General features: G+C 38.9%; 1 protein-coding gene across 3 annotated transcripts in view; it reads right to left on the bottom strand.

Annotated features, from left to right (window-relative positions):
- Positions 1–68: 68 nt before the first annotated feature.
- The window catches only part of zcchc4 (zinc finger, CCHC domain containing 4), an 86,009-nt gene continuing 64,477 nt past the window's right edge, over positions 69–21,600 (bottom strand). Inside the window, exons 10-14 of one of the 3 annotated variants that reach the window (XM_059988985.1) lie at positions 16,623–16,744; positions 14,499–14,574; positions 11,515–11,566; positions 10,430–10,571; positions 69–829 (exon numbers count right to left, since the gene is read on the bottom strand). In XM_059988985.1, coding sequence (XP_059844968.1) covers positions 664–829; positions 10,430–10,571; positions 11,515–11,566; positions 14,499–14,574; positions 16,623–16,744 — 558 coding nt within the window. In that variant the 3' untranslated portion in view covers positions 69–663. Of the gene's footprint in view, positions 830–10,429; positions 10,572–10,827; positions 10,940–11,514; positions 11,567–14,498; positions 14,575–16,622; positions 16,745–21,600 lie in introns of those variants that run through there. The other 2 variants (XM_059988987.1, XR_009515639.1) reach the window with 2 other exon arrangements.

Genomic DNA, 21,600 nt, shown 5'->3' with positions numbered 1-21,600 from the left:
TCCAAAGTCAAAGGGAGTTTTACAAAACTCAAATTTATTGAGCAGAAGCATTACAATCAATATCATGTATATTCAGATTTTCTATTTAATGAGGATTATGTGACAAGATCCAAAACTATTGAAACCACTTATTTACAAGAAAGAAAAATTAGAACAAGAATTAGAATTTATGTTTTATTGATAACTTTGTACAAAGAAAGGATCATATTTTAAAGAACTTTACATTTAAATTAAAACTTTTAGAGAAATAAGCTTCAAATTTGAAATTTGTTCATAAAGTGGAAATGTATATTCATGTATTTCACAATTCTGATGTACTTACTCAGGGTTTTACACTCAAGTTTGAGCACAATAAATGAAGATGGTTTCATACTTTTGGTAGAATTTCCAAAATAAGTTAAATTACGTTGATGCAAGTGTTTTCATGCACGCTTTCAGACTGGTAAAGACTGATTACTTCAAATGTCAGTAAACAAGGTGTGATCATTCAAGTACTGCAGCTACAACTAGTGCTGACGGAGTTGTACAAAGATGTATCTCACCAACTTTCTCAATGAATTAAAGATTTTCTAAGGTTTACTGTTCTCGTGAAGGCTGAAAATTAGGCTGCATCCATTCAGGAAAGCCTCATCATTTAGCAATGCACACAGCCAGTTACATACATCATCGTTTATTCTTTCTTCTCTGCTTTCGCTTTGATTTCCCAGTTACCCATTTAATAGTTTTCTTCTTTCCAGTACTCTTTTCTTGGCCTTGTTGCTTGTATTTGTTTATGCCACATTCTTTATTCATTTCCAATGATTTCCGTTTATGTAGCTGTGACTTTTTACTGAATACAAAAGGGAATAAATAACACAAGAAACTATTAAGGCCCTGCCTAAATTTAGGAATGATCTTCAAAATGAATGCAAAGATAAACAAAAGAGTGGAAAGTTACATCCACTTTAATTATAAAGTGGCTTGGTGGGCCGCTGAAATAATTCAAAAGCAGGGTGCTTTTGATCTTTCTAAACGCAGGATCAGCAGACCAGGTTACTTGATCCATACAGGCCTTATACTATGCAAATTGGAGATCCCTCTACATCATAATCTTCCAAATTGCCTGAATATTAATAGAGCCCAGAATCTCGATTACTGATGCCAAACAAATGGAAAAGGTTAATCACCCAAAGAATCTCAGTCAGGTAAACTACTGCCAAAAGCTTAAGAGGAAAGTCATTTACCTGCCTGCTTGGTCTTCCAGTGTAACCTAGAGACGACTAGAAGGAATGAACAAGAAAATGCAGAGAAGAATTCTACCAGATTGGTTTTTGAATTCCCTGAATTCAAAAATCTGAAGCCAACAGGATGATAGAAAGGATAATGCAAAGTGAGACTGAGGGAGATTTAGCACAGGAGTTGGGTGGACTAATAAGATCTAAATTACTCTATTAGAAAAGCAATGGAGGAACCCAATTCAACTATAGTTGTAAAATTGACAATTTCATTTTATATTACCCATCATTATACAGTCAGAAACATCAAGCTTTATTAATAAGTATTTAAAGAGAAGTGCAGTAGTAATGGAGCTGAAATAACGGGAAAATTCAACCATTCTCAAGTAGCTAAAAAAAATCCTGACAGTAGAATGTCTGGGAATTGGTAAATACATCAAATCATACTGACCAAAAAAAAGGAGGAAAGAAAAAAATCTGAATTGTTTTTAACACTATGGTGTCAAATTGCAAATTTCCTTCTTTTAGTAAGATTAAAGAAAACAAATTCTGAAAATGGCAATAAAGCAGAGAGCTGAGGAATTTGATTAGTATTTGAAGTTAGAAAAACATTTGATGGAATGAGGAGTAATGGATTACTTCACTGGGGAGTCAAAAATTCAAAGTAAGTTTATTCTCAAAGTACATATATGTCACCATATACAACCCTAAGACTCACTTTCTTGCAGGCATACTCAGTAAATCCAAGAAACATAATAGACTCAATGAAAGGTGACACCTAATAGATGGGCAAGTAACCAATGTGCAAAAGACAACAAACTGCAAATACAGAAGAAAAAAAATAATAATAATAAATATCAAGAACATGAGATGAAGGGTTCTTGAAAGTGAGTCCATAGGTTATGGGAACAGTTCAGTGATGGGGTGAGTGAAGTTATCACCATTGGTTCAAGAGCCTGATGGTTGAGGGTTAAGAACTGATTATGGTGCTGTGGGTCCAGAGGCCCCTGTACCTTCTTCCTGACAACTGCAGCGATAAGAGAGAATGGCTTGGATGGTGGGAGTCCCTGATGACGGATGCTGCTTTCCTACAACACCACCCTATGTCGATGTGCTCAATGGTGGGGAGGTCTTTACTTGTGATGGACTGGGCCATATCCACTAAATTTTGTAGGATTTTCCATTCGAGGGCATTGGTGTTTCCATACCAGGCCATGACACAATCAGTTAATACATTCTCCACCACACATCTATAGAAGATTGTCAAGGTTTTATATGTCATGCGGAACTTTAGCAAACTTCTGAGGAAGTAGAAGACTTGACATGCTTTCTTCATAACTGCACTTACATGCTGGGCCAAGGAGAGGCCCTCTGAAATAACATCGGACAATTTAAATTTGCTGACCCTCTCCATACCTGATAATCCCTCAATGAGGACTGGCTCACTGACCTCCAGTTTCCTTCTCCTGAAGTAATAAAAATCAGCTCCTCGGTCTTGCTGACACTGAGTGAGCTGTGGTTGCTGTGGCACCACTCAGCCAGATTTTCAATCTCCAACCTTCATGTTGATCCACCATCACCTTCGATTCAACCAACAACAGTGGTGTTATCAGAAATCTTAAATATGGAATTGGAGGTAGCAGAGTGAAGTTAAGATGGCAGTAAACTGCAACTCCTTTGCTTGCATCTTCGGAAACAGCTCTATTTCCATCTTTAATATCTATAATTTTCCCTTTCAGGGTTCTTTTGAAGACCCTGACCTGGAGTTACACACTTACTTTGGTTCTTTGTGAGAACAGGACCCGTTCTTGGGGCTTCAGGACTGGCCGTTGTTCAGCCTGAGGGTCCAGCTTTTATTCAGAAGCCTAAGATCTCGGTGCTCTGGAGACAGGAGAATCGACGGTTGGTATCACAGCAGGAGACAAATGTGTCGTCCAGGGAGTCCGAAAATCTACTGCTGTGTTCCCGAAGACCAGGATCTTTAAGACTTTCAGACACAGAGCTCAAAAAAAAAGGTCGTAATGGACTTTTAACATCGTAAACCAGTGAGTTGTTTGTTATGTCTCCCCTCTCGCTGGGAAAATGGAGACACCTCCTTCTCACTTACTAGGGAGAGAGAGAACCTGTGGTATGTCGAATGCTGGGTGGAACGTGAAGTCTTTGGGACAACTACAAGTCTGTGTCTTTACTACTGCTTTGCCTGTGGGGGAGGGGGGATTCTTGCTCACTATTGCTTACGTGCGGGAGGGAGGGAGGGAAGCTGGGGGGGGGGGGGGACTTTGGGGTTCTTATGTTTAACTGCCGTTCATTCTTTGGAACACATCTCTGTTTTCATGGATTTTTGTGAAGAAAAAGCATTCCAGGATGTATATTGTGCACATTTCTCTGACATTTAAGTGGACCTTTGAGATGTGCTTAGCCTCACAGTCATATGTATAAAGTGAGCAGGGGGCTAAGCACACAGCCTTCTGATGCACTTGTGCTGATGCAGTCTATGGAGCTGTTGTTGCCAATCCAAAATGACTGAGGTCTGCAGGTGAGGAAATCAAGGACCCAATACACAAGGAGGTATTCAGACCAAGGTCTTGAAGCTTATTGATTAGTTTTGAGAAGGTGATTGCATTGAGTGCTGAGCTATAATTGACTAAGAGCATCCTGATATGTGCACCTTTGCTGGGCAGATGGTCCGGGATTCAGTGAAGAGCCAAGAGAATGGCATCTGATGTGGACTTGTTATGCTGGTAGGAAAATTAGAGCAGATCTAAGTTGCTTTGTGGGCAGGAGTTGATTCGCTTCCTCATCAACCAATCAAGACACTATCACACTGGATGTAAGCACTACTGTATGATAGTTATTGCGGCAGGTTACCACATTCTTCTTAGGCACCAGTATAACTTAAAGCAGATGGTACTTCAGAATGCCAAAGCAAGAGGTTAAAGATATCGATGAACACTTCAGTCAGCTGATCAGCTCAGGTCGTTAGTACTTGATCAGGTACCCCAAATGAGCCACATGCTCTTTGCGGGTTCACTCTTCTGAAAAATGCTCTCATGTCGGCCTCAGAGACTGAAGTCACAGGGTTATCTGTGGCTGTGGCGTTCTGTGAAGGTTCCTCTGTTTTGATGGAAGAAAGAAGGCAGTGAGCTCATCCGGAAACAAAGCCTTGTTATCACTTACATCACTGGTTTCACTTTGTAATAGCATTTAAGCCCTACCACAGCTGTCGAGTATCCTCTGTGATTCAAGTTTAGAACAGAATTGCTACTTTACCCATGAGATGGCTTTCTAGAGATCTTATCTGGACTACTTGTATCTTGCTTGGTCGCCAGTCTTGAATGCCACTGAATGACCCTCACCAGATTACAGATCTCATATTTCATCCAGGGTTTCTGGTTGGGGAAGACACTGAATGGTTCTGTGATGTAATGTCATAAAATTAGAATATCTTCAGTGGCCAATTTATTCAGTACCTCTTGTACCTAATAAAGTGGCCTTGTATGTCTGCGGTCTTCTGCTGCTGTAGTCCATCCACTTCAAGATTTGACGTGTTGTGTGTTCAGAGATGCTTTTCTGCACACCACTGCTGTAACACATGGTTATTTGAGTTATTGTCACCTTGCTGTCGGCTTGAACCAGTCTGGTCATTCTCCTCTGACCCTTCTCATTAACAAGGCTTTTTCGCCCAGAGAACAGCTACTTATTGGATGTTATTCGTTGTTCACACCATTCTTTGTAAACTCTTGAGACTGGTGTAAACGAAAATCCCAGAAGATCAGCAGTTTCTGAGATAAACAAACCACCCTGTTTGGCAACAACAATCATTTACGATTAAAGTTACTTAGATCACATTCGTAGACTCTAAGATTCTTACAAAAATTTTAGCCATTAGATTAGAAAAGGTACTACCACAGATTATTTCAGAAGATCAAACTGGTTTTATTAGGAATCGGTATTCCTTTTTTAATATTAGAAAATTGATTAACATAATTTATACTTCATCACCTACAACCCCAGAATGTGTTATCTCATTAGATGCTGAAAAAGCCTTTGATAGAGTTGAATGGACATATTTATTTAATGCATTGAGAAACTTTAATTTTAGTCCTAATTTTATATCATGGATTAAATTAATATATTATAAACCTGTTGCTTCTGTTCTTACAAATAATTATAGATCCTCTTTTTTTCAATTATCTCGTGGTACGAGACAAGGTTGTCCTTTAAGTCCTTTATTATTTAATATTGCATTAGAACCTTTAGCTATTACTATTCGTGAGTCTCCTAATATTTTTGGTATTATCCGTAATGAGAAGTTATACAAATTATCGCTTTATGCTGATGATTTGCTGTTATATATTTCTAATCCTAGTAGGTCTATTCCTGCTATTTTATCCTTGTTGGCTCAATTTGGTAGCTTTTCTGGTTATAAGCTAAACTTAGATAAGAGTGAGTTATTCCCTTTAAACGCGCAAACCTTATTGAGTGACAGGATGCCATTTAAAGTTGTTACTGATAACTTTATCTATTTAGGTATAAAAATCACCAAGAAATATAAAGATTTATTTGGACTGAATTTTTTACCTATGCTTCATCAAATTCAACAACTTACTACAAGATGGTCTCCCTTATTTTTATCATTAGTTGGTCGGATTAATGCTATTAAAATGATGATTTTACCGAAATTTTTATATTTATTCCAAGCTTTACCAATTTTTATTCCTAAATCTTTTTTTGATAATATTGATTCAAAAATTTCCTCATTTGTGTGGCAAAATAAAAATCCTAGGTTAAGCAAAAGGCAATTACAAAAGTCTAAAAAAGATGGTGGTCTAGCTTTACCTAACTTTAGATTTTATTATTGGGCGAATAATATTCGTAACCTAATGTACTGGAAACTAGATTTGGATTCACCTGTGTGCCCACAGTGGGTAAATTTGGAATGTAGTGAGGTAAAGGGATATTCTATATTTTCCGTTCTTGGTTCTTTTCTTCCTATTGATTTAGCCAAATTCAATAAACAGATATCTAACCCTGTTGTCAAACATACACTACGAATTTGGTTTCAATTTCGCAAATTCTTTAATCTGAAAAACTTTGTTCTGGACAGCCCTATTTTATGTAATTTTTTTTTCAAACCTTCACTGACAGATCAAGCTTTTAGTATATGGAAAAGGAAAGGTATAAAATGTTTTCGTGATCTTTTTTTTGAAGGTACTTTGATGTCTTTTGATCAACTTTCCAACAAATTTGAATTACCTAAATCTAATTTTTTTAGATACTTACAAATTAGAAATTTCTTACATAAAATTCTTCCATCTTTTCCTAATTCAACTCCATCGGATTTTTCAGATTTGATTTTTACTTTTAATCCTTGTCAGAAGGGATTAGTAGCTTTTATTTATAACATGATTATGAAGATACAGCCAGAAATATCGGATAGAATTAAACAAGAATGGGAAAAAGAACTTCGATGTAATATATCAACAGATAAATGGGAAAAAATTTTACAAATGGTTAATTCCTCTTCTATTTGTGCTAAACATGCTTTAATACAATTTAAAATTGTACATAGAGCTTATATGTCTAAAGATAAGCTTGCCCGATTTTACTCGCATATCAACCCTCAATGTGACAGATGTCACTTAGAAGTGGCTTCATTGACCCACATGTTTTGGACATGTCCCACTTTACATAACTATTGGAAGGACATTTTTGATGTCATTTCCTCAGTATGGAATATCGATTTACAACCCCATTTTATTACTGCAATTTTCGGTATACCAAATGAAGATGGCAATCAGCTTTCCCCTTCAATCAGACGAATGATTGCCTTTGTAACATTAATTGCCAGAAGGTCTATATTACAAAACTGGAAAGAAGTAAATCCTCCTACTACATTTCAGTGGTTCTCCCAAACTATTTCCTATCTGAGTTTGGAAAAAATTAGAAGCACTATCTTTGATTCTTCAATTAAATTTGAAGAAACCTGGGGACCATTTATTCGACACTTTCATATGAATTAATTTGGCCTATTTCAGATCCTTTTCTCTACTTATCCTTGTTCAGGTATGGAGTTCCGGAGTTCTTTTCTTGACACCTTCATATATTTATAAAGTGCTATTATTGCCCATGTTAGTTTAGTTTAGTATTTTTTTTCAATATATATTTTCTCATATATAATTTCAAATTTTTTTTTCTTTTTTGATGATTATTTTTGTTTTTTTTTCATATATATTTATATAGACTTGATTGATTTATGTACCTTTTGTTGATTGATGTTTAATAGGATATTATTATCCTATTACTAATGTAATCTCAAGTTTATTGAATTTGTAATCTATTCATTATCATGTGTTGTTTTTTTTATATGAAATTTAATAAAAAGATTGAAAAAGAAAGAAAGAAAGATCACATTTCTTCCCCGTTTTGATCCCTGGTCTGACAAATGAACTTAACCACGTCTGCATGCGTTTATGTTTTGAGCTGCTGCCACATGACTGGCTGATTAGATTTCAATTCACTTAATAAAGTGGCCACTGTGTGTATAACAGACTTTCAGAGCATGGAATGGTTTGAACAAGGGATGGCTGAAACAAAGATTGACGCTTCTGTAAGGAATAATAATTTGGAATGAGGATTCAGGGACACAAGAAAATAACAGTATAGAATTAAGTTTAAACTGCTGAAGCAAGGGGCACAGACCGACCCAGCAACCTAGAAATTTAATCACCCCTCTTTTATGCACCAGATATCTAACTCCTCAGCATTTTTTGAGTGTGTGCATTCCACAATGGGAATCTGAGCCATGTTTCAATGTACATGACTTTACTTCTGAACAGAGGTCATTGATAAAATCAATCAGGATGCATCATGTTCAGTGCCATTGTTGTAACAATGAAGCATACAAGTGCACTGCAAAACAGTTAGAGTCTCCAGCAGGAAGGCAGGCATTACATAGGAGGGAAAGGGTCTGCTGGTGTTCAAAGGAAAATCCCTCACATGCAGTTTACAGGGAGTTCAATATGAAAGAGAATGATGAATTATTATCCAATGCACTGAGAAACCATATGTACAAGTACAGCTGAAAACCTTTACTTTAGCTCAGGTCATTTCAGCATACACTTCTGTACATGCAACAAGTTCTGACCCATGCTGGATTTTTTAATTTACTGAACTGCCCCTTATGACTTCAAAACTGATCCATGCTTGTAAGTTACAGCATATTCAATACAAATGGCTTAAAGGTGTGTTCTTATTATTGAGAAAAAGAATCTCAGGATTGTATATGGTATACATACTTTGTAATAAATTTACTTTGAGCTTTTTTACATTTCTTTGAACTGTAAGTGAGAGATTCTCTGAATATGGGATGAACAGATAAATTATTCATATATTTCTATCAAAAATGAAGCTGATATACTAATAAATATATTTAAAGAAGTAGAGAAGCAAAATCAAAATGTTGTTTTCAATGGCCAAAGTTACTTAATATGCAAAGAATGTAGAAGAATAATGTTGAACCATTCAATGCACTAGTAATGTTTGTATGGAACTAAAAGAAACCAAAAAGGACAACTAAAACATATGAAGGAAGACTCGTGTGTGTCCTATTTAAAAGTGAACACATTTAAACCAATTATTTTTAGTGTTAAGAAGTAGGATGACTTCAAGATAAAAAAAGGATACCTTTTACTTTAACATGGTGTAAGAGTATAAAATGCTTATTAAGTATTTCACATAAGGTTTTTGCAGTTGTTTTTAAAGAAGGTGGACCTGTAGGCTGTTCAGAGGACATGCCTTGTTCTATCATAGGTTTGGTAAACTGGGAGCATAATGCTGCATCCCAATATGAATATGTTGCTGGATTTTCTAGCTTTGATGATGTTATTTGATTGTGTTACATTTACAAACACCTTGTAGATTAAATGACTGGGCCAGAATCACAGCAAATAGAAATCATAGGTCCGTGAAAATTATACCCAGGGAGTTGGATTGCAAGGGATCTGACCCACAGGGAAAAAGGGATTCCATGGAATTCTTCAGAGTCAAAGGAAAACAGTAACATTGCCATGGATAGAATTAAAAGGAAATTCACCATGAGGCATTAACAGTGATAATCAAAAAAAATTAGAGGCTGGCTCTGGAACAATAATTGTTCATTGTGGTAGTAGTCATTCATAAATCAAGTTAATTGAACAGAGCAGATATAGACTTGTTATTCAAATTTCTGAGGCAAAGTGCAGGGAAAAGATGATCAGGACAGATTTAATAAGGTGGGTTGTCACATAAGAAATTTGTGAAAATGAAAGTAGGTTGTATTAAATAAGGTGCAGCAACCAAGAAATTGCGAAGGATTAAGAAAGCAATAGTAACGCTCAGGGGCCATTTATCCATTTGGTATGATGTAGGTAGTAGATAGTCCAAAGGATGTGTGTTAGATCATCTTGAGTGTTCTGTTTATATAAATTATGTAGAAATATACAAAAGAGGAATAATAAAGCTTGACAAACTGAGAGGAACAATGAAGGGGGTTGGGCAATGGAGAAAGAGATATAGATCAGTGGTGTAGATATAGGAATTAGTAAACCTCATCTTCTTATGATCTTTGTGATAAACTACTAAACCTTTAAAAATAAGAGGCAACACTTATGAACCCAAGAGATTCTGCAGATGCTGGAAATCTTAAACAGTACACACAAAATGCAGGAGGAACTCGTTGAGTCGGTAGGGGCTTAAATAGTTGACGTTTCAGGCAGAGATCCTTCATTCGGACTGGAAAAGAAGGGAGCAGAAGCTAGAATAAGGAGGAGGGGGAGGGGAAGGAGTACTAGCTGGCAGCTGATAGGTGAGACCAGGTGAGAAGAAGGTGGGTCAGTGAGAAAGAGAGGATTAAGTAAGAAGCTGGGAGGTGATAGGTGGAAGAGATAAAGAGCTGAAGAAGGAGGAATCTGATAGGAGAGAAGAATGGACTATAGAAGAAAGGGAAGGACAAGGGGAACCAAAGAGAGGTGATGAGCAAGAGGATAACTGGAATAGGGAATGGAAAGAGAGATAGGAGAGAGGGGGCAAAATTACCTAAAATTGAATAAATCAATGTTCACTTATTGGTTCTGTTCAACACAATCATGCAGTTATCAGATTGTAACTAGGAGAACAGGGAAGAATTTAATATTCCTTTAAACAGTTAAGGTTTTGCATTCAATGCTATCACTCACGTGATCTTGTTTTGCAATGCTGATTCAAGGCATTCTCTGCGCTTATGCTCAGTACTTCCACAGATAAAGCATCCACTTTCAGCCACACCACAAGAATGATCCTTTAGGACACAACGTCTGCAGGTTTCACAGTGAAACCAAGCTAAAAAATATCAGTTCTCAGATCAATATCTATCTGTACTTCTTTGAAAATTCAAATTTAAAAAGAAATAGAAGATCCCTTTACTATATTGTATTATAATTGGTTGCAATTCATCCTTATAGAGATTATAGTGGAACCCCATTCCTTTGTATCCTTTTAGATTATCCATTTAGCAATACCAACATCTTTGTTATTGCACCAAAGCAACTGCAGTGATTAGCACTATTAGCACCAGAAAGATATAATTAATCCTGACCTCAGGTGTGGCCTGTGTGGAACTTGCATATTCTCCCCATGACCATGTGTTTTCTGGTAGATGTCCTGGTTTCCTCCCATATGCCAAAGTCATGCTGATCGGCAACTCAGCACTGTAAATGTAAAATCGGAGGGCAATGGATGGGCATGTGAGGCATGTGAAAATAGGCTACAGGTAAATTGGAAGAGAATGGCATCGATGGAATGTTCTGCTGATAGTCTAAATAGATCTGACAGGGTGAATGGCTCCTAACTTTGCTAAGTAAAGTTGGCTTTTCAGCTGAAATAGAAGAGGAATTGTATCTGTCACTCTAGACAAGGAAATCAACTTGAAACACATTTTAGGGCCACATTATAAGGTTCTCCTCCCTACTGGATTATTAATCAAAATAGCAACTCACTAAATGGCACCCACGGAAAGGTAATACATTTGGATTTAACAGTGCCACTCATGTCCCAAGAACAGGGAAAAAAACACCAGGATTATAAAAACGACATAATTTATCCGAAAATACGCCAAATGAAAGGGAGGAGAGTGCAAGTCGAACAATTTCTTCCTTCCACAGCCTAAGCAACATGCTGGTTACTTTGGTGAACTAAATGTTCTTTTGCTTTAATTCCCAGTTGACCAATGAAAAAGACTAACTGAACATTAATATACATTAGCTGGTTAAGGAGTTCCACTCACATGATTTTACACACTTGCTGCAGATGTGGCAGTGTTTCCATGCCCTTCCATCCTATTGAAAATATAGATCAGTATTAATCTAAGAATGAAGCAGAACTGAATGCAGTAAACTCGGGCAACTAAAACCATACAATCCATACATTACTTTTGAGGGATTTTATTTTTAAGATTCTTGCATGATCCCCACACAAAGTGACTGTCAACAATTTCAAACTATTTCCAGTATCATTCTGAAGGTAAGTAGGTGTGCACCTATATCTTCGAATAAATGCTCAGATTCTTTCTTTTGTAAGTGCCCACGGCTCTAAGGTCTTCGGTGCAAACTTGAAGGCAGCACATCAAAAACTGGGAACCCGACTTAAGGAAGGCGACAAGTACAAAGCAAAAGTAAGAAGCACCAGTTACAGGGAAGAAAAACATCTCAGTTCCAAGCCGACACTGCAAATGGTTAAAAAAAAGCAAAGAACTTCCCAGGCTAGGAATACAACGACATTTACTCAAGATAACAAGAATTTGCCTTGGCATGCCAAATGCTGAAAAAGAGTATTACAAACAAAAGCAAGTCATATAACCCTTCATGCATGATCAACCATCTGAGATTATAGATGACCTTTTACCTCAGTACCACTTTGCAACACTAAGCCCATAACCTGTGATTCCCTTAATATCGAAAGTCTATCATTCTCTTGCCTTGGAAATACTAAGCCACTGAGCCTACATAGCTCCGTCGTGGGTGAATTGTGCAGATTCACTAGCCTCTGGGAGAGAGAAGTTTTTTCTCATTTTAATCCTGAATGGCTGGCTCCTTACTTTTGAACCTGTGACTCTGCTCTGGGCTCTCCAGTTGGAGAAAATCATGTCTGCAGATCCTTGTAGGAATCTTGTATCTCCTATTTACAAGCACCCCACATTCTTCTGCTTAATCTCTCTTAAAAGGGCAATGCCTTCATCTCTGGGGTCAACTTGGGCAACCTACACTGCCCTCCATCTTTTGTAAGAATATTTCTCCTTAGGTTAGGGGATACAACCTACACAGAATATTCCTTACCAGGCCCCAGCACCATTCCATGAGTTTCTGTGGGCAGTCACACTTGAAGAGAGTATTTTGGAGATCCTCCTGGTTAAGTGAGTCATAAGTCTTAGTGATCACAAGAGAGATAAAGCACAATGGCTAGTGTTGCTCCCTGCATTCTTCTTGGAGCTCCCATGTGATGAAGATCACATCTACAGCACCTCTGGATGGACAGAATCCATTCCACAATTCAGAGAGCAGCTCGTCGGTCACTGAGACACTCCCTGTGGCAAACAGCATGGTGGCCCCACTATAATCACCATCACCAGCTTTGTCTCTTCCTTGAAGATGTTCACACCCTGGTATAGCCTCCCTTTCCCAAATGCGGAGAATGAGATTGTAGCTTTTCATCCTACACTTAGGCAGATATACCATCTGCTGCCACAAAGTAGTTGGGATATTGCCTGTTTTAATTTCTTGCCAGTTAGGAGAGCCTGAATGGGCAGGTTGCCACAGATAGAATTAAGGGTACTCATATCAAGGACAGAACTGCAGTTGAGAAGATCTAAGTGTTCTCTCTAACAGGCATTGGCTGACTCTTTGTCTCTGATAGGCCTGACCCCAATCTTAGCTCACAGTGGGGTAGGACCTCAAGTATCTGGAACAGAGCCTGGCCTTGGAAGCATGGAAGAATGTAAGCATGTCATGTCTGCCTTCTGCAAACCATCATTAACTTGTTCACTTAAGTATATGAGCAGATAGCCTTACACTCAATGTCAGTAGGACAAAGTCCCTGCCAACCTGCCCCCACGGCAACATACCACCTTCCAATAATGAAGTTTCACAGTAAAACCCCCAGAAAACAAGGATAACTTTGCACTCCTCAGGGGCTCAGAAAATGCAGACATGATGAAATTCACCATCATGTTCAATGGATCAACATAGCCTTTAATTAATTGAGTAAAATGGCTTATGAAGTACAAGACTTCAAGTCCAGCATAAACTCATAGCCCTGTCCTTGGATTCTTGGTCAAGCTCCTGACACTTGGGACAAAGCACAGAAGAAGATATAACCAATGCTGCTTTGACAAAATCCTCCAGTTTAGCTATGAGGATATGCACACTAGTGTCTGTGTCCTCTCCCAACCCAAATTCACCAACATTGAGAACCTGCTTATACTCAGTAGATTACAATGCACAGGCCACATCATTATGCATGTCCACACCAGTCCTCTGAAACAAACACTATTTTAAGATGTTTACACTGTGAAGCTATTTCCCAAGCTGACAGAGAATAGAATTCAAGAATGTGCTCAAAGTTTCCTTGGAAAAAAACATGCAATATAGCCCAACTCCTGGGAAATCTCCATCACGATTATTCAAAATGGAGAAGGGGTACTTGCAATGGCGTTGATTACATGCACCAAGATCATGAAGAAGCCCAACCTAAATGGTGGAAGAAGCTTCCTGACAAACTCTCCAAACACCTACCTCATCAGGCTTCCATGGAAGCACCTCTAGATTTTGCTTTGGCCTTATCTGCTACCTCAAAAAACTGGAGTACAAGTGCACAATCCTCAATCCCAAGAAGAATGAATAATCTTTTAAGTTACTCAAGTAGTGCATTCTTAGATTATGTAAGAAGGATGCAGAAAATTCTCTGCATCAGTATTTGAAATATTATTTCAAGAATTTAATCTGAGGCATTGGTTAACTCATCTTCCTCCAATTCAAGGTATTCAATTAAACATAGTCAATTAGCTGAATTTCCAAATTTTACACTTTGTTGCGAGACTCACAAACTATAAAAATCTAGAATTTGAAGTACCTAATGACATTTCTGAGATCATCATCAAATTCATTCTGGGTGTTTCTGTTGACCATTTTGATTCTTGTTTCAAATAGTTTTTATCATCAAAACCTGACAAACTGTTGAATCATAAACTGAGTGCAGCACAAGTAAAAAACTTACTTTAGATGTGCAGGCTTGGCATATTTCACAGTGTCTGTTTGCTGAGGATATGTACCGCTGACAAAATGAACAGTACCTGGGGGAAAAGACTGGAATTTGTTAAAATACAGCTTAAAGCCCAGCAAGATACATATTTTTAAGCTGGAACTATTTTACCAACTTTATCAAATGAAGGTTTATCTTTTTGATTAATGTTAACTACTAATCTATAATAAAAGAGGGAGGTATTGAGACTGTAAACAAGATATGGCTCCATCCTCAAGAACAAGCAGAATCTCCCAGTGGCCACCCATTTTAACTCCACTTCCCATTCCAATATGTCCATCCATGGTGTCCTCCACTGTCGTGATAAGGCCATACTTAGGATGGAGGAACAACACCTTATATTCTGTTTGGGTAGCTTCCAACCTGATGGCATGAACATCGATTTCTCAAACTTCTAGCAATGCCTCCCCCTCACTATTTCCCATCCACTTTCCCCCTCTCACGTTATCTCCTTGCCCACTCATCACCTCCCTCTGGAGCACCTGCCCCCTCTCCCTTTCTACTTTCTTCCATGGCCTTCTGTCTCTTTCACCAATCAATTTCCTAGCTCTTTGCTTCACTCCTCCCCCTCCAAATTTCACCTATTGCCTGGTATTTCTCTCTCCCCCTCCCACCTTTCAAATCTACCCCTCAGCTTTTCCTCTCCAGTCCTGCTGAAGGGTTTCCGCTCAAAATGTCAACTGTGATTTTTTTTTTCCCCACAGCTGTTGCCTGGCCTGCTGAGTTCCTCCAGCATTTTGTGTGTGTTGAACAAAATATTCTTGATTGGTAATGTAGGAAAAGATATTCAAAAGTATATTGGTTATTAATTTAAAAAAAACTTCCTGCACATTGAAATGCCGAACAATTACAGCAGCTTGGAGCAAATCATTATCGTGTCATTGAAGGAAATACTGAGAAATTTCTTCCAGAACATGGGCATGTGCTGATCTGATTTTTATGAGCAAGGTGAATGAGCAAGTGCAGCAGGCGGTGAAGAAGGCTAATGGAATGTTGGCCTTTATTACAAAAGGAATTGAGTACAAGAGCAAGGAAATCCTCTTGCATTTGTACAGAACCCTGGTGAGACCACACCTGGAGTATTGTGTACAGTTTTGGTCTCCAGGGTTAAGGAAGGACATCCTGGCTGTAGAGGAAGTGCAGCGTAGATTCACAAGGTTAATTCCTGGGATGTCTGGACTGTCTTACGCAGAGAGGTTAGAGAGACTGGGCTTGTACACGCTGGAATTAAGGAGATTGGGAGGGGATCTGATTGAAAGATATAAGATTATTAAGGGATTGGACAAGATAGAGGCAGGAAATATGTTCCAGATGCTGGGAGAGTCCAGTACCAGAGGACATGGTTTGAAAATAAGGGGTACGTCATTTAGGACAGAGATAAGGAAAAACTTCTTCTCCCAGAGAGTTGTGGAGGTCTGGAATGCACTGCCTCGGAAGGTAGTGGAGGCCAATTCTCTGGATGCTTTCAAGAAGTAGCTAGATAGGTATCTTATGGATAGGGGAATCAAGGGATATGGGGACAAGGCAGGAACCGGGTATTGATAGTAGTTGATCAGCCATGATCTCAAAATGGTGGTGCAGGTTCGAAGGGCCGAATGGTCTACTTCTGCACCTATTGTCTAATATCATGGAGGAAAACACAAGTGTACATCCCTTATATATCATGTATTGAATGTCAATTCAAATGTGATTTTGAGCCATCAAGCTTGACCAATGATGTAACAGTTACCTTGTTTAAGCTAGTAAAGTAAATCAGTTGAGAGAATGGACATGTGTATCTCTCAGTTTAACTAAAACTCACATTGCTAATCAATATGCACTCACTACTCAAAAGTGTGGATGTAAATACATAGAAAAATACCTACAGAGGAAGGATAAGGTAGGGATTGGCTTCGATGCCCTCTGATTATTTTATATATTGAAAACCAAGTACTACCTCTTAAAGGTTTTAATAGTTACTCACTGCCAACACAATTATTTTAGGAACCATCAAACAGGGTTTCTCTAACTGATTCAGGATATATATATTAGAATAGCAAACCATTTTCAGTATGTGACATTTTTGAATTACAGAGCTACCTGTATCCTTCTTCTGCAGGCAATACGATGGCTTTAGGCAGAAGGTTGGTAAATATGCGTACTGGAGATTGTTTCCGACCACTGTTTCCATGCTTGTAGAGGGCATGGTTGTCATAATCCACCTAAGATTAAAAGCACAATTTTATCATCAAGACTGTATTGAGATCTTTCCAATCTTTGAAACTCACTGAAGCAAATTTTGCTCTACCATTCTAGTCTAGATTTGTACAAGTTACAGATTATAAATATATGCTAGTACATCCTTGACTGAAGAAATACCTCAGACATTTAATTCATGTTTCGGCTTTGGTAGAAGTTAAATTTTGCTTTGCAACTTGAAATGCCAGAAAAAACTTCATCTGTATCAATTGGACTAAGAATGTCTACAATGCTAAATAACAAACATGACTGATCTGTTAAAACCTGCAAGCTGCCTCTTGTTGATAACTGTTGAAGGTTAACATTCTTTTACTTCACACACCCTGCATTTTCTTACACTGAGCACTACAAGAACTTACAGTTCTTGCACATAAGCAGAAAGGTGATTTGTTATTTTTTACCTAACTCAAGCTAAGTACACTAAACTACTACTGCTCAGCCTCAAGCACCTTACATGAAGAATGGATAAAGTAATGGAGTATAATGTTTCAAATGTAAATTAGTATTTTCAGAGAAAGGGAAGAAAAAAGATTTGACATGGAAAAATGTAATCCCCAATGTGTTCAGTTGTACACAACACCACAGCTCTTCATATTTCAGTGGAAAATAAGAATTTCACATCAGGAGACTGTTGTTGGTATGAGATGCACAAAAATATATCATCCATTTTCCATAAGCTGACTAGAAGCAGGACTGTGCTGAATCACAGGGCAATAAAAATGCCATCAGTCTTGCATGAAACCGGGTACAGGGGAAAAAACCTGCTCAGCAAGCTCTGCCTGGGGATTGCAAAACAGTTGCAGGAGCAGTCTTTAAAATAACACTGTTTTCACAAAAGCAATACATTCAATGGAAATCATTAAAACTGAAATAAGTGCTTACAATAGTACAATAAAATAACCTGCTCTGACTCAGGTCTAAAAGTTCTGCTGCAGAATGGGAGTTTAGAGCACCGGGCTTTAGTCTTCCTCCATTTACAAACAGAGGTAGCAGCTGCTTGTCTGCCAAATGCTGACAGAGTTACTGCTCAAGTCTGCCTGCAAATAAGGAAAAAAATGACAGAAACAAAGGAAAACGAAATCAAATTACTCAGTTCTGTTCGCAATTGTCATAAAGTCATACAGCATGAAGCAGGTTCTTCGCCTCAGCACTTCCACACCAACTGTGTTGTGGCTTTGGTCCCCTTATTTTAAAAAAATGTGCTGCATTGGAGAGGGTCCAGAGGAGGTTGATGAGAATGACTCAGGGAATGAAAGGGTTAATGTATGAATAACATTTGATGGCTCTGGAACTGTATTCACTGTTCAGAAAGAGGGAGGAGGGATCTCAATTGCCTCAATAGAGTGGATGTGGAGAGGATGCTTCCTATGGTGGGTGAGTCTAAGACGAGATGGCACAGCCTCAGAACAAAAGCACTTCCCTTTAGAACTGAAATGAGAGGAATTTTTATAGCCAGGGAGTAGTGACTCTGTGAAATAGCTGTGGGAACCCAAGCTACTGGGTATATATAATGTGGGGGTGGATAGGTTCTTGACTAGTAGGGGTGTCAATGGTTGCGGAGAGAAGATAAGGAGAATGGGGTTGAGAGGTATTATAAATCAGCCATAATGGAATGGCAAAGCAGACTTGATGGGCTGAATAGACTAATTTTGCTCCTATATCTATATCTTATGGATATTTATTGATAACAAAGGAAATTACAGTATCACAGTAGTATTTCAAGTTCAAAGATATACAATATTAGAAGTAGGAAGAATAAATTAAAAAATGTTACTTCAAACAGTCTAACAGGAGGAGTTATCACTTCCCCAGCTCTAGGGTGACTCATTATAGAGCCTAATAGCCAACCGTAAGAATGACCTCATATGGTGCTCTTTGGAACAACACAGTTGTCTTAAGTCTGTTCCTCACAGTGATCCTCCATTCAGCCAAGGTGAAATGCAGAGGATGAGAAACATTGTCCAGAATTACCAGGATTTTCCTTTGTTCTACCACAGTCTCCAGTGTGTCCTGTTGGACTCCGAAAACAAAGCCAGCCTTTCAAATCAGTTTATTGAGTCTGGTGTCATCTTCCACGTTGATGCCATTGCCCCAGCACACTACCACATAGAAAACTGAACTGGCAACAACAGACTGGTAGAACGTGAGAAGGAGAGGCCTGAATTCTCCAAAGAACCTCAGTCTCCTCGGGAAGTAGAGGTGACTCTCGCCCTTCATGTACACAGCCTCTGTGCTGGTGCTCCACTCAAGTCTGTTGACCAAGTGCACCCCCAGGTACTTGTAGATCCTCACCACATCCACAACAATGGTAACAGGGAGCAGTGCAGGCTTAGTCTTCCTAAAAGTCCATCACCATCTCTTTTGTCTTACTGATGCTGAGCTGCAGATGATTCTGCTTGCACCATTTGACAAAGTCCTCCACCAGGGCCCTATATTCATCCTGCCATCCTCCCTTTATACATACAACCATTGCAGTGTCATCACAGAATTTCTGCAGATGACATGACTCAGTGTTGTATCTAGACGGAGGTATAGAGGGTAAACAGGAAAGGGGCCCCAGTGCTGCTTATAGCCATGTCTGTCACACAGCTCTGAAGTCACACAGACTGTGATCTACCAGTCAGGTAGTCCATTATCCAGGATACAATGGAAGTGCCAACCTGCAATGAATGGAGCTTTCCCCCCAGCAATGAGGGCTGTATGGTATTGAAGGCACCTTTTTTAAAAACTCATCAGCAAATAACAGATTTTTACAATAAACATTTGACCTTTCATAGGCACAACCATTGCTCTTTCTAGAACTACGCCAAATTTTAAGAGAACAGTGCTCTTGAAGAGCAGCAAAGAGTGGTTGAGATGTCAAGAGCACAGTGTACCTCAGCCCTTCAGATTTTTATTTCCAAGTAATTTCTCAGTGGAATCAGGTGTCATGGATGCATGAAGGAACTATTTTGACAGACACTGTCACAGGGTTATCAGAATCAGGTTTATTTTCACTGGCATGTGTTGTAAAATTTGTTAACTAAGCAGCAGCAATTCAATGCTATACATAATATAGAAGAAAAAAGAAATAATAATAATTAATTAATTAATGTATGCATATATTGAATGGATTAAAAATTGTGCAAAAACAGAAATATATATTAAAAAAAGTGAGGTAGTGTCCATTTAGGAATCAGATGGCAAAGGGGAAGAAACTGTTCCTGAATCACTGAGTATGTGCCTTCAAGCTTCTGTACCTCCTACCTGACGGCAACAGTGAGAAAAATGCATGCCACGGGTGCTGGAGGTCCTTAATAATTTAAGCTGCCTCTCTGAGACATCGCTCCTTGAAGATGTTCTGAGTACTTCGTAGGTTAGTACTCAAGATAGAGCCTACTAATTTTACAACCCTCTGCAGCTTCTTTCGGTCCTGTGCAGTAGCCGTCACCATACCAGACGATGTAGCAGCCTGTCAGAATGTTCTCCGTGGTACATCTATAGAAGTTTTTGAGTGTATTTGTTGACATACCAAATCTCATCAAACTCCTAATGAACTATAGTCGCTGTCTTGCCTTCTTTTAACTGTATCAATATGTTAGGACCAGGTTAGGTCCTCAGAGATCTTGACACCCAGGAACTTGGAACTTCTCACTCTCTCCACTTCTGATCCCTCTATGAGGATTGGTATGTGTTCCTTCATCTTACCCTTCCTAAAATCCACAATCAACTCATACTCATACTGACGTTGAGTGGCAGGTTGTTGCTGCGACACCACTCCACTGGTTGGCATATCTCACTCCTCTCGTCACCACCTGAGATTCTACCAACAATGGTTGTATCATCAGCAAATTTGTAGATGGTATTTGAGCTTTGCCTAAGCACACAGTCATGGGTATATAGAGCAGTGGGCTAAGCACACACCCGAGGTGCACCATTGTTGATCGTAAGCGAGGAGGAAATGTTATCACCAATCTGCACAGATTGTGCTCTTCCAGTTAGGAAGCTGAGGATCTAGAGGATTGTGAACAGCAAGAGGGTAAGATGTGAGAGAATAGGACCAATCAAGTGTGACAGTGGAAAAGTGTGTATAGAACTGGAGGAGAAAGCAGAGGTACTTAATGAGTACTTTGTTTCAGTATTTACTATGAAAAAGGATTTTGGCAATTGTAGGAAGGACTTATAGAAAACTGAAAAACTTGAGCATGTAGACACTGATGAAGAGGATGTGCTGGAGCTTTTGGAAAGCATCAAGTTGGGTAAGTCACCAGGATCGGACAAGATGTACCCCAGGCTACTGTGGGAGGTGAGGGAGGAGATTGCTGAGCCTCTGGCAATGATCTTTGCATCATCAATGGGGATGGGAGAGGTTCCAGAGATCGGAGGGTTGCAGATATTGTTCCATTATTCAAGAAACGGAGTAGAGATAGCCCAGGAAACTATAGACCAATGAGTCTTACTTCAGTGGTTGGAAAGATGATGGAGAAAATCCTGAGAGGCAGGATTTATGAATATATGGAGAGACATAATATGATTAGGAATAGTCAGCATGGCTTTGTGAAAGGCAGGTCATGCCTTACGAGCCTGACTGAATTTTTTGAGGATGTGACTAAACACATTGATGACGGTAGAGCAGTAGATGTAGTTTATATGGATTTCAGCAAGGCATTTGACAAGGTACCCCATGCAAGGCTTATTGAGAAAGTAAGGAGGCATGGGATCCATGGGGACCTTGCTTTGTGGATCCAGAATTGGCTTGCCCACAGAAGGCAAAGAGTGGTTGTAGATGGGTCATATTCTGCATGGAGGTTGGTGACCAGTGTTGTGCCTCAGGGATCTG

Source organism: Hypanus sabinus, chromosome 14, assembly GCF_030144855.1.
Source record: "Hypanus sabinus isolate sHypSab1 chromosome 14, sHypSab1.hap1, whole genome shotgun sequence".
NCBI classification, from domain to species: domain Eukaryota; kingdom Metazoa; phylum Chordata; class Chondrichthyes; order Myliobatiformes; family Dasyatidae; genus Hypanus; species Hypanus sabinus.
Note: the sequence above shows the minus strand (reverse complement) of the source record. Positions and strands in the feature narration are given on the sequence as shown.